Raw genomic sequence first — 14,890 nt, forward strand, 5'->3', positions numbered from 1 at the left:
AGCACTAATACACACACTACTACTTTGCTGTTCCTGTGGTTAACTGTGTCCTTGCTGCAAGATACCTGGTTTCTTGTATGTCTCTGCTATTCCTGTGATTAACTGCATACCTGCTGCAAGATACCCAATTTCATGTATGTCTCTGCTATTCCTGTGATTAACTGTATACCTGCTGCAAGATACCCAATTTCATGTATGTCTCTGCTATTCATGTGGTCAACCGCATCCTTGCTGCAAGATACCCAATTTCATGTATGTCTCTGCTATTCATGTGGTCAACCGCATCCCTGCTGCAAGATACCCAATTTCATGTATGTCTCTGCTATTCCTGTGATTAACTGCATCCCTGCTGCAAGATACCCAATTTCATGTATGTCTCTGCTATTCATGTGGTCAACCGCATCCTTGCTGTAAGATACATGATTTCATGTACAGTACAGACCGAAAATTGGACACACCTTCTCATATAAACATTTTTCTGTATTTTCATGACTATGAAAATTGTACATTTACACTGAAGGCATCAAAACCATGAATTAACACATGTGGAATTATAGATTCATTCAAGAGAATGCCAAGAGTGTGCAAAGCAGTCATAAAGGCAAAAGGTGGCTACTTTGAAGAACCTAGAATATAAGACATAATTTCAGTTGTTTCACACTTTTTTGCTAAGTATATAATTCCACATGTGTTAAAGGGAACCTGTCACCCCGTTTTTTCAGATTGAGATATAAATACTGTTAAATAGGGCCTGCGCTGTGCGTTACAATAGTGTATGTAGTGTACCCTGATTCCCCACCTATACTGCGAAATACATTACCAAAGTCGCCGTTTTCGCCTGTCAATCAGGCTGGTCAGGTCAGGTGGGCGTGGTGACATCGCTCTTTTCTTCCCCAGCTTTCCGTTGGTGGCGTAGTGGTGTGCGCATGTCCAAGTGCCGAATCCACTGCGCGCACGTGAAGAAACAGCGCGCGATCTGCGCTATTACCCCTGTCATCGGTGGGGGCAGCCATCTTCCTGGGGCCGCGCGTACGCAGATGGAGTGCTCTGCTGCACGGGGCTTCAGGAAAATGGCCACCGCGATCTCCATCTGCGCACGCGCGGCATCCCGCGGCCATTTTCCTGAAGCCCCGTGCAGCAGAGCACTCCATCTGCGCACGCGCGGCCCCAGGAAGATGGCCGCCCCCACCGATGACAGGGGTAATAGCGCAGATCGCGCGCTGTTTCTTCACGTGCGCGCAGTGGATTCGGCACTTGGACATGCGCACACCACTACGCCACCAACGGAAAGCTGGGGAAGAAAAGAGCGATGTCACCACGCCCACCTGACCTGACCAGCCTGATTGACAGGCGAAAACGGCGACTTTGGTAATGTATTTCGCAGCATAGGTGGGGAATCAGGGTACACTACATACACTATAGTAACGCACAGCGCAGGCCCTATTTAACAGTATTTTTATCTCAATCTGAAAAAACGGGGTGACAGGTTCCCTTTAATTCATAGTTTTGATGCCTTCAGTGTGAATGTACAATTTTCATAGTCATGAAAATACAGAAAAATCTTTAAATGAGAAGGTGTGTCCAAACTTTTGGTCTGTACTGTATGTCTCTGCTATTCCTGTGATTAACCACATCCCTGCGGCAAGATACCCAATGTTATGTATGTCTCTGCTATTCCTGTGATTAACCACATCCCTGCGGCAAGATACCCAATGTTATGTATGTCTCTGCTATTCCTCCATTCTCCATAAGGAGAAACGATACTCCTTAGACCCCAGTCCAGAGCCTCTCACCTAGCCAAATTAGTTCTCATGCTTCGCACTGACGAGGGCCAACAGCCCGAAACACCGTGTCTGCGAATTGAGATACTGATTTGGCTTTTATCCTAAGTCATATTGCACGACTCGTTAAAGGGTTGATTGTGACTTGTAGGATCGCTACTTCCAACAGGTGGCGCTATAGAGTTTAAGTCCTCTTTTTCTCAGAAGAGGCAATTTGCATCTGCTATTCCTGTGATTAATTGCATCCCTGCTGCAAGGTACCTGATTTCATGTATGTGTCTGCTATTCCTGTGGTTAACCGCATCCTTGCTGCAAGATACACTATTTTATGTATGTCTCTGCTATTCCTGTGATTAACCGCATCACTGCTGCAAGATACCTGATTTCATGTATGTCTCTGCTATTCTTGTGGTTAACCGCATCCTTGCTGCAAAGTACGTGATTTCATGTATGTCTCTGCTATTCCTGTGGTTAACCCTATTCCTGCTGCAAGATACCAGATTGCATATAGAACCCTGATGTTTCTGTATTTATCTGCTCTCCAGCAGCATCTTTTCCTATTATCCTTGTTTGCATATCTGTTGCTCTGCACACCCTACTGTCATGGCCCTCACCATTCCACTTAAAAGTCCAACTCTGCTGTGTCATCACCTTCAGTCCGTAATGCTCACTATGACCTATGATTCAGTGAATAAACTATCTACCTCCTTTACATGTAGACTGTATGTTTTCCACTTGATTATCTAGAACACCCTTAGCCGGTCAGGATTGTATTAACGGCAGTGATTTACATTCCCACATAGCAGACCCTCCTATATCCTCACTTTCCGGTCCTGTGGTTTCAATCCTTCCTATGATTTTCAGAGTGAGAAGAACAATTCCCACGTCCAGGCAGAGACATTTTGGAATGATCCGTCCTGTACTGAGCCACATCACAACATTTCTTGGGTGTTTGACTCTCTGGATGAACCGTAGAACGGAAAGTCTAGAAGCGTTGGCGCCATAGTCACTGGTGATTATATCAAGTCTCAGGTTGGGTAATTCGAGATACCTTGGGTGAAGGTGTTAGAGGAACGCTTGAATTAAGGCGATACGTCACTAATAATCATTTCACAGGGGCAAAATGTACTAATCCCCAACCAGAAATGTTCTCTTGTTCTCCCAGCCAGGATAATGTAATCCGCAGCTTGAGTGGATGGAGACACAATGTTCCCTCAGTTGTAGAAGAAATGTTTTCCATAGAGCAGTGGCGACCATCCCAATGGGACCATCGGTATTACCGAATCTGTCCTGCAAGCATTTATACTTGTCATAAATGCTTGGTATTCAAGAAACGTATTCTTGTATTCAAGAAACGTACTGTATTCTTGGTATTCAAGAAACGTACTGTATTCAGCCTAAAGTCTCCAGGACTCCTTGTATGAGGGCATCTTTAGTTGGTGGCATGTGGACCCACTAAGAAGCTCCTGATCCAAGGATAGAGAGGACACACGATGTAGGTGGCACCCATCTGTCACTGAGTCATGTTGGGCAAGTGACGCACCAAGAGGACACCCATAGAGGTACCTGTATTCGCCTAAAAGACTATCTTGAATAAGCATGTGCTCAGAGGGAAGGTTTGGAGGGCATATTCGAGATGTTCTAATGGAATGGACCCACTAAACAGCCCCTAATGAGGATTAGAATCACACCCTGTGGAAATAGCTAACCTCTAAATCTGTTACCGGACCTATTGCTCAATGAAGGCACAAAGAGTGCACCCATAGAGGTACCACCCTGCCCCAAAATACTATGCTGAAACTTTTTAGAACAAGACTTTGTGCTAGTAATTTACTTGAAGGTATCTTCAAGACTTTTTGCTAGAGGAAAGCTAGTGGTAGCATAAGGACCCACTAAAAAGCCTCTGGTATGAGGATCAAAGTTACACTCTACGAAAATAGCAAATCAACCAATCTGTCGCTGCGCCATCTTGGCCAGTCAAGGCACCAGAAGCAGGAATTGTCTAGAAGAATGTTATGGGATAGTGGTCTTCAACATGATCGTGTCTTCAACATGTTCTACCATTACACTGCCCTGACATCACACCACCTATATGTCATTGGACCATCCTGGCAAATCAGGGCAATGAGAGGGCACCCATGTTGGACCTCCCTGCCAGATTATCTTGCAGGAAAAAAACACAGAAAAAAGTCTGAGAAGGCTAAGGACTAAGGAATATCTTGAAGACATTCTAGTAGAGAAAGGTTAGTGGTAGCATATGGATCCACTAAAAAGACTCTGATATGAAAATAAAAGTGACACTCTATGGAAATAGTCCCCCATTGATCTGTTGCGGGGCCATTTTGGTCAGTCAAGGCACCAAAAGAGCCAATATGCCCTCTCTTTCTCGGATTAATTTGAAGAAGGAATTGTCTAGCATAGTGTTTCCCAAACTCCAATCCTTAGGGACCCAACAGATCATGTTTTTAAGATTTCCTTAGTATTGCACAGGTGTGAGAATATGTGGCCATTTCTGATTCTGATGCCTTCAAAATCCAATCACCTGTACAATACTAAGGAAATCCTGAAAGCATGAAGTGTTGGGGGCCCTGAGAACTCACGCGGTCTAGAAGAAAGTCATGGGCTAATGGTCTTCTACACGAGAGTGTCTTCAAGATGGCCTACTAAAGGGGAGCTAGTATGAACCCACTGAGTAGCCCCTGATGTCAGGATCGAAATCAAACTCCATAGATATAGTACTCCACCTGATCTGTCATTGGGCTACCCTGGCAAATTAAGGCTCCGAGAGGGCACCCAAAGAGTTGCTTTCTTGCCCTAAAAACTTTTTTCAGACAGGAAGAATCTAAAATATAGCTTTGAGATAGTGGTCTTGTTCATGACTGTCTTCAAGATGTTTTACTATTAAACAGCCCTAGATATAAGCCTCAAAATCGCACCACCTGTCTGTCATTGGACCATCCTGACCATTCAGGGTACCTAGATGGCACCCATATTAATCTTTGGGGCTGGGAGGTTCATCTCGCAAAAAAAAAAGAAAGCAGAAAAAGCTCTATAGAAGGCTTTGGACTAGTGATCTTCTACTTGAGAGCATCTTGAGACATTCTACTAGACAACAGTAGCATATGGACCCACTAAGGAGCCCCTCATTTGAGGAGTCAAATCACACTCTATAACGATAGTGCCCCACCCCATCTGTCACTGAGCCATCTTAGCCAATTTTGGAATTGAGAAGGCAACCATAGACTCGCGTTCTTGCCACAAAAGACGATTTTGAGGCAGGCAGTGTGTATCAGAAGTCTTTGGGATAGTGGTCTTCTACATGAGGGTGTCTTCAAGATGTTCTACTATTTTGGTGGACCCATTGAGGAGCCCTTGATATATGCCTCGAAATCACCTTCCCTGTCTGTCACTAGACCATACTGGCCAACTAGGGCAACGAGAGCCACTCATGCAGGGGCCTCTCTGCCCAAAAGACTATCCTCAAGCCACTAAAGCTCAGACTATGGAGTAGTGGTCTTCAACCTGTAGCGTTAGAGATTCATTTTAGCTATTGCTCCCAGTCAAGGCAGGGTGAAGTTGCGTTTTTCGCTGTCTGAGAGCCACACGTTGGAAACTATGGTCATGGGCTTTCAAGCTGGACGGCTTGACTCAGTAATAGACACACAGCATGTACCAGATTTTGGTTGCTCATCTGAAGCCATGAGGGTTAGAACTTGTGGAGCAGACATAATTCCCATTCTTGGTTCTACCACAGGGTCTGTCCATCAGTCACCTTTACTGTTTGTTAGACATCTTTATAGGTCACTACAATGGCCACCAACAAGAATTCTCTAGAATGTAATGCTGGGATTCAAGGTGGCACCAGTAGTCTGTAGCCTCCATGTCAAAAATTCAATCTCAGGACTAAGAAAGGTGACAACTTTTGACAAAATTGTGAGCAACGACTCGAATTAAAAAGCCTCATGCAAAGTTATGGTGGCCTGAGAGGTTGAGTGATTGGACATAAAGTTCCACTTTAGGGACCCCCTCAGATTTTGGAGTGATGCAGTCATGAAACATGTGTGGTGGCTTCACCTGTTCCAACCTAGATGCCTTCTAAAGATATTTAATAATTATAGGAAAGGATCGATTAATTGAGAAGAACGTAAGGACCTCACAGGAAAGGGGCTTTGAACCGTTCTTGTAACCCCCCAAGATATAGACTTTCTCAGAGCCTGAAACGCGTGTAGGACTTCATGGACCCCAGCCTACAGACCCAATCATTGTATCTCCACTGTTGCTCTCTTAAAACTTGATTAATCCTGTAACTATAGGATGCGATTACAAAACATTACATTGAGCAAGTGCTGATAAAGCAGTGCCCTAACGCATTTTGAGGCCCCGACCTAGATGCCTTTCACATGGTAAAGAGGCCATTCCCAGCTGGGGCCTGAGAACTTGGTCAGATTACAGGAGCCACAGAGATGGAACTTCCCTAGAAGCCACCGTGTGATTAGGGTCAGAGGTTCCTGAGATGTTTGTGGTTGCTCCCCTAGTCCTGGTCTTGTGTCTACCACTGGCCGGTATTTAGGCCAGATTCATCCTGTGCCTGTAGGACACAATACGCCTCGTCTTTGCCATGCAAGTAATCGCATTCTACCTCCGCTGGGAATATTGCGCGCAGCTCCTGAAAAACGCACAGACCGATCCATCTGGGCACAGACATGTGTAAGACAAACTCATGGTTCATTTGTGTGAGATTTCATGTGTAATGGAGCCGAGGGCACAGGAGGGAGACGGAAGGGATTCTGCAAAATCTCATCTCTCCGTACGTGAACGGCACCGACACTCACCTTCCCCATTCCTGCGTGAGCGTGGCCCATCTTCACCACCACCGGAAAGCTGGGTGTCGTCAGCTGAGGAGAGAGAAACACAATGTCAGATCATAGACGTGTGACGTCCGAACGGTGTGTCCTACTCAGAGAAGTAAAGCAGTGACTGCACCAGCAGAATAGTGAGTGCAGCTCTGGGGTATAATACAGGATGTAACTCAGGATCAGTAATGTAATGTATGTACACAGTGACTGCACCAGCAGAATAGTGAGTGCAGCTCTGGAGGATAACACAGGATGTAACTCAGGATCAGAAATGTAATGTATGTACAAGTGACTGCACCAGCAGAATAGTGAGTGCAGCTCTGGAGGATAACACAGGATGTAGCTCAGGATCAGTAATGTAATGTATGTACACAGTGACTGCACCAGCAGAATAGTGAGTGCAGCTCTGGGGTGTAATACAGGATGTAACTCAGGATCAGTAATGTAATGTATGTACACAGTGACTGCACCAGCAGAATAGTGAGTGCAGCTCTGGGGTATAATACAGGATGTAACTCAGGATCAGTAATGTAATGTATGTACACAGTGACTGCACCAGCAGTATAGTGAGTGCAGCTCTGGAGTATAATACAGGATATAACTCAGGATCAGTAATGTAATGTATGTACACAGTGACTGCACCAGCAGAATAGTGAGTGCAGCTCTGGGGGTATAATACAGGATGTAACTCAGGATCAGTAATGTAATGTATGTACACAGTGACTGCACCAGCAGAATAGTGAGTGCAGCTCTGGAGTATAATACAGGAGGTAACTCAGGATCAGTAATGTAATGTATGTACACAGTGACTGCACCAGCAGAATAGTGAGTGCAGCTCTGGGGTATAATACAGGATCAATACAGGATCAGTAATGTAATATATGTACACAGTGACTGCACCAGCAGAATAGTGAGTGCAGCTCTGGAGTATAATACAGGAGGTAACTCAGGATCAGTAATGTAATGTATGTACACAGTGACTGCACCAGCAGAATAGTGAGTGCAGCTCTGGGGTATAATACAGGATATAACTCAGGATCAGTAATGTAATGTATGTACACAGTGACTGCACCAGCAGAATAGTGAGTGCAGCTCTGGGGTATAATATAGGATGTAACTCAGGATCAGTAATGTAATGTATGTACACAGTGACTGCACCAGCAGAATAGTGAGTGCAGCTCTGGAGTATAATACAGGATATAACTCAGGATCAGTAATGTAATGTATGTACACAGTGACTGCACCAGCAGAATAGTGAGTGCAGCTCTGGGGTATAATACAGGATGTAACTCAGGATCAGTAATGTAATGTATGTACACAGTGACTGCACCAGCAGTATAGTGAGTGCAGCTCTGGAGTATAATACAGGATATAACTCAGGATCAGTAATGTAATGTATGTACACAGTGACTGCACCAGCAGAATAGTGAGTGCAGCTCTGGGGGTATAATACAGGATGTAACTCATGATCAGTAATGTAATGTGTATGTACACAGTGACTGCACCAGCAGAATAGTGAGTGCAGCTCTGGGGTATAATAGAGGGTGTAACTCAGGATCAGTAATGTAATGTATGTGCACAGTGACTGCACCAGCAGAATAGTGAGTGCAGCTCTGGAGTATAATACAGGATGTAACTCGGGATCAGTAATGTATTGTATGTACACAGTGACTGCACCAGCAGAATAGTGAGTGCAGCTCTGGAGTATAATACAGGATGTAGCTCAGGATCAGTAATGTAATGTGTGTACACAGTGACTGCACCAGCAGAATAGTGAGTGCAGCTCTGGAGTATAATACAGGATGTAACTCAGGATCAGTAATGTAATGTATGTACACAGTGACTGCACCAGCAGAATAGTGAGTGCAGCTCTGGAGTATAATACAGGATGTAGCTCAGGATCAGTAATGTAATGTGTGTACACAGTGACTGCACCAGCAGAATAGTGAGTGCAGCTCTGGGGTATAATACAGGATGTAACTCAGGATCAGTAATGTAATGTATGTACACAGTGACTGCACCAGCAGAATAGTGAGTGCAGCTCTGGAGTATAATACAGGATGTAACTCAGGATCAGTAATGTAATGTATGTACACAGTGACTGCACCAGCAGAATAGTGAGTGCAGCTCTGGAGTATAATACAGGGTGTAGCTCAGGATCAGTAATGTAATGTGTGTACACAGTGACTGCACCAGCAGAGTAGTGAGTGCAGCTCTGGGGTATAATACAGGATATAACTCAGGATCAGTAATGTAATGTATGTACACAGTGACTGCACCAGCAGAATAGTGAGTGCAGCTCTGGGGTATAATACAGGATGTAACTCAGGATCAGTAATGTAATGTATGTACACAGTGACTGCACCAGCAGAATAGTGAGTGCAGCTCTGGAGTATAATACAGGATATAACTCAGGATCAGTAATGTAATGTATGTACACAGTGACTGCACCAGCAGAATAGTGAGTGCAGCTCTGGGGTATAATACAGGATATAACTCAGGATCAGTAATGTAATGTATGTACACAGTGACTGCACCAGCGGAATAGTGAGTGCAGCTCTGAGTATAATACAGGATGTAACTCAGGATCAGTAATGTAATGTATGTACACAGTAACTGCACCAGCAGAATAGTGAGTGCAGCTCTGGGGTATAATACAGGATGTAACTCAGGATCAGTAATGTAATGTATGTACACAGTGACTGCACAGGACAGGACCGCAGCGGATCATTAGTGTTGAGTCATATCTACCAGGTAACATATAACGTATAGACACCAGATGTCTATAAAGGCGTCTGCTGTTAAGTGGATCCTTGCACTGTAGCTCTGTGTTGTCGCCTCGTCGTACAGTTCACTCTTTACATCACATTATTTACGTCACTTGTTTGTTGTTTGATATTTTGAAATTCTTATTTCTCTGTAAAGATTTATGTTCTGAACACGAAGAGACATCTCCACTCCCATCTCTTCCACTAGGAGAAAACGCTGCTTTTATATTTGCAGATTCACCCTTCGACCTCGTCGATAAACTAGTGAGGAACTGATACAGGGTGGAACGGGCGATGTATGACCAGAACACACAGCACCCATCTTACTAAAAGTAGCAACTGATTATCTCATCTGTAGAAAAATGCAACAACGTACTATGGGACTAAGAGCTGCTGCAGTCACTGAGTACATACATTACATTACTGATCCTGTATTATACCCCAGAGCTGCACTCACTATTCTGCCGGTGCAGTCACTGTGTACATACATTACATTACTGATCCTGAGTTATATCCTGTATTATACTCCAGAGCTGCACTCACTATTCTGCTGGTGCAGTCACTGTGTACATACATTACATTACTGATCCTGAGTTACCTCCTGTATTATACTCCAGAGCTGCACTCACTATTCTGCTGGTGCAGTCACTGTGTACATACATTACATTACTGATCCTGAGTTACCTCCTGTATTATACTCCAGAGCTGCACTCACTATTCTGCTGGTGCAGTCACTGTGTACATACATTACATTACTGATCCTGAGTTACATCCTGTATTATACTCCAGAGCTGCACTCACTATTCTGCTGGTGCAGTCACTGTGTACATACATTACATTACTGATCCTGAGTTACATCCTGTATTATACTCCAGAGCTGCACTCACTATTCTGCTGGTGCAGTCACTGTGTACATACATTACATTACTGATCCTGAGTTACCTCCTGTGTTATACCCCAGAGCTGCACTCACTATTCTGCTGGTGCAGTCACTGTGTACATACATTACATTACTGATCCTGAGTTACATCCTGTATTATACTCCAGAGCTGCACTCACTATTCTGCTGGTGCAGTCACTGTGTACATACATTACATTACTGATCCTGAGTTACCTCCTGTGTTATACCCCAGAGCTGCACTCACTATTCTGCTGGTGCAGTCACTGTGTACATACATTACATTACTGATCCTGAGTTACATCCTGTATTATACCCCAGAGCTGCACTCACTATTCTGCTGGTGCAGTCACTGTGTACATACATTACATTACTGATCCTGAGTTACATCCTGTATTATACCCCAGAGCTGCACTCACTATTCTGCTGGTGCAGTCACTGAGTACATACATTACATTACTGATCCTGAGTTACATCCTGTATTATACTCCAGAGCTGCACTCACTATTCTGCTAGTGCAGTCACTGTGTACGTACATTACATTACTGATCCTGTATTATACTCCAGAGCTGCACTCACTATTCTGCTGGTGGAGTCACTGTGTACATACATTACATTACTGATCCTGAGTTATATCCTGTATTATACTCCAGAGCTGCACTCACTATTCTGCTGGTGCAGTCACTGAGTACATACATTACATTACTGATCCTGAGTTACATCCTGTATTATACTCCAGAGCTGCACTCACTATTCTGCTGGTGCAGTCACTGTGTACATACATTACATTACTGATCCTGAGTTACATCCTGTATTATACTCCAGAGCTGCACTCACTATTCTGCTGGTGCAGTCACTGTGTACATACATTACATTACTGATCCTGAGTTACCTCCTGTATTAAACTCCAGAGCTGCACTCACTATTCTGCTGGTGCAGTCTCTGTGTACATACATTACATTACTGATCCTGAGTTATATCCTGTATTATACTCCAGAGCTGCACTCACTATTCTGCTGGTGCAGTCACTGTGTACATACATTACATTACTGATCCTGAGTTATATCCTGTATTATACTCCAGAGCTGCACTCACTATTCTGCTGGTGCAGTCACTGAGTACATACATTACATTACTGATCCTGAGTTATATCCTGTATTATACTCCAGAGCTGCACTCACTATTCTGCTGGTGCAGTCACTGTGTACATACATTACATTACTGATCCTGAGTTATATCCTGTATTATACTCCAGAGCTGCACTCACTATTCTGCTGGTGCAGTCACTGTGTACATACATTACATTACTGATCCTGAGTTACATCCTGTATTATACCCCAGAGCTGCACTCACTATTCTGCCGGTGCAGTCACTGTGTACATACATTACATTACTGATCCTGAGTTACATCCTGTATTATACCGCAGAGCTGCACTCACTATTCTGCTGGTGCAGTCACTGTGTACATACATTACATTACTGATCCTGAGTTACCTCCTGTGTTATACCCCAGAGCTGCACTCACTATTCTGCTGGTGCAGTCACTGTGTACATACATTACATTACTGATCCTGAGTTACATCCTGTATTATACTCCAGAGCTGCACTCACTATTCTGCTGGTGCAGTCACTGTGTACATACATTACATTACTGATCCTGAGTTACCTCCTGTGTTATACCCCAGAGCTGCACTCACTATTCTGCTGGTGCAGTCACTGTGTACATACATTACATTACTGATCCTGAGTTACATCCTGTATTATACTCCAGAGCTGCACTCACTATTCTGCTGGTGCAGTCACTGTGTACATACATTACATTACTGATCCTGAGTTACATCCTGTATTATACCCCAGAGCTGCACTCACTATTCTGCTGGTGCAGTCACTGTGTACATACATTACATTACTGATCCTGAGTTACCTCCTGTGTTATACCCCAGAGCTGCACTCACTATTCTGCTGGTGCAGTCACTGTGTACATACATTACATTACTGATCCTGAGTTATATCCTATATTATACCCCAGAGCTGCACTCACTATTCTGCTGGTGCAGTCACTGTGTACATACATTACATTACTGATCCTGAGTTACATCCTGTATTATACTCCAGAGCTGCACTCACTATTCTGCTGGTGCAGTCACTGAGTACATACATTACATTACTGATCCTGAGTTACATCCTGTATTATACTCCAGTGCTGCACTCACTATTCTGCTGGTGCAGTCACTGTGTACGTACATTACATTACTGATCCTGTATTATACTCCAGAGCTGCACTCACTATTCTGCTGGTGCAGTCACTGTGTACATACATTACATTACTGATCCTGAGTTATATCCTGTATTATACTCCAGAGCTGCACTCACTATTCTGCTGGTGCAGTCACTGAGTACATACATTACATTACTGATCCTGTATTATACCCCAGAGCTGCACTCTCTATTCTGCTGGTGCAGTCACTGTGTACATACATTACATTACTGATCCTGAGTTACATCCTGTATTATACCCCAGAGCTGCACTCACTATTCTGCTGGTGCCGTCACTGTGTACATACATTACATTACTGATCCTGAGTTACATCCTGTATTATACCCCAGAGCTGCACTCACTATTCTGCTGGTGCAGTCACTGTGTACATACATTACATTACTGATCCTGTATTATACTCCAGAGCTGCACTCACTATTCTGCTGGTGCAGTCACTGTGTACATACATTACATTACAAGTAATAACATTCCTGGGATCGGATTCATCTCCTGTTTGTAATTTCCCGCGTCGCCCACACGTTCCTATGAATTGTCTGTCCCGCGGCCTCACATGGGATCCGTTATCAGAAGTAACGGAAATGCCAACAACGGGCGACGCCGTCTGTCCAGTGTGATAGAAGGAAAAAGTCTCCAGAAAAGAAAGCGAATCTCGGACAGTCCGGTGACTTCACTGCCTGAATTAAAGGGGGTTTCCAAGGCCTTGTCAGGTACAGGCAGGGGGCAGAATATCCTCCTATTTCATCTATCTGCAGATTCTGGGGGTTCTGGTTCTCCCATAGGAGACTCAGCAATAAAAAAATAAATCTGGTGCTCAGCTGCGATCAGTGAAGGAACCTGCTAAAAAGTGTTCAGTTTCCCTGCAGTGCCACCACCAGGGGAGAGGAGGTATTACACCCTCACACTGAGATCAATGATGTAATGCTCGCCCTGGCTGGATCCTCCAGTGGGGAACATCTTACATAATTCATCATCATCCTCATCATCCTATTACGTGAGCTAAAGGTCATTTATAAATAACTGCAGGAAAAAACGCACTTAGTGTTTTATAATCTACAGGGACAGGACCTCACATCCATCATCTCGGAGGTGGCAGCGAATTCGTGAGAAAGTAGAGGTTGTGCCGTCATATGACCGACCTGGGAACCCTGCGGCTACGCGACCTGCTCACCCCGTTATCTTCATTTGGGTGACCCCCCATAATCATTAATAAATTTGTCGCAGTCACCCTGAAGCTGTTTTGGGTTGATTGACATTGTTTCATCTTTTTCTTATTATAATTGAAATTATAAGTAACAAGAGTTTGTGGGATTTGGTGAATATTTCATACTTCTTCTGGCCACGATATTCTTAAAAAATATGTTTTATTCCTATAACAGCCGTCTGGTAGTAGTAAAGATGATCGTGTTTACTACTATAGACCTAAAAGTCAGCTGTGTTATCTAAAGTCACCACTAGAGGGAGCTCACTGTATACAACTGTATCCAAGTATGCGCAGTGAGCTCCCCCTAGTGGTGACTACAAGCAGCCAGAATTATTTCAGTTATCTAGTTAGTTTGAAAACAAGGAATTAAATGGGGAATGAAGAGGGGCACATGTGTCGCAGCTGGGTACCCAACAAAATTTGCTCAACATCCAATAACACCCAATAGATGCCTAATTAAATAAGTATAGACCTAAGGAAATTAATATATTCCATTGGTGTTTATTTCTCTCCTCTGGCATCTTCCCTTGGTCACAATTTGGGAAATTCTGAAGTACCTCCTAAACAACAGTGATGTAGTAGGAAAGGTTTCATCCAGTGGGGAGGGAGGTGATACAGTGTGTTTCCTTCCATAGAAGAACTAAGGCTGAACTGTCAGACTGTAACAAGAAGCCACCACTAGGGGGAGCTCACTGTATCCAAAGATACAGGATAAGATTCTGTCTGCAGCCACCACTAGGGGGAGCTCCCTGTATACAGAGATACATGATAAGATCCTGTCTGCAGCCACCACTAGGGGGAGCTCCCTGTATACAGAGATACATGATAAGATCCTGTCTGCAGCCACCACTAGGGGGAGCTCCCTGTATACAGAGATACATGATAAGATCCTGTCTGCAGCCACCACTAGGGGGAGCTCCCTGTATACAGAGATACATGATAAGATCCTGTCTGCAGTCACCACTAGGGGGAGCTCCCTGTATACAGAGATACATGATAAGATCCTGTCTGCAGCCACCACTAGGGGGAGCTCCCTGTATACAGAGATACATGATAAGATCCTGTCTGCAGCCACCACTAGGGGGAGCTCCCTGTATACAGAGATACA

At 44.1% G+C, this 14,890-nt stretch overlaps 1 protein-coding gene across 1 annotated transcript in view; it reads right to left on the reverse strand.

Moving 5' to 3' along the window:
• The window catches only part of SYN3 (synapsin III), a 222,306-nt gene that overhangs the window by 19,041 nt on the left and 188,375 nt on the right, over positions 1–14,890 (reverse strand). Inside the window, exon 7 of the mRNA XM_069763145.1 lies at positions 6,614–6,676. Within this exon, the coding sequence (XP_069619246.1) occupies positions 6,614–6,676 (63 nt within the window). The remainder of the gene's footprint in view (positions 1–6,613; positions 6,677–14,890) is intronic.

This window comes from Ranitomeya imitator, chromosome 4 (assembly GCF_032444005.1).
Source record: "Ranitomeya imitator isolate aRanImi1 chromosome 4, aRanImi1.pri, whole genome shotgun sequence".
Taxonomy (NCBI): domain Eukaryota; kingdom Metazoa; phylum Chordata; class Amphibia; order Anura; family Dendrobatidae; genus Ranitomeya; species Ranitomeya imitator.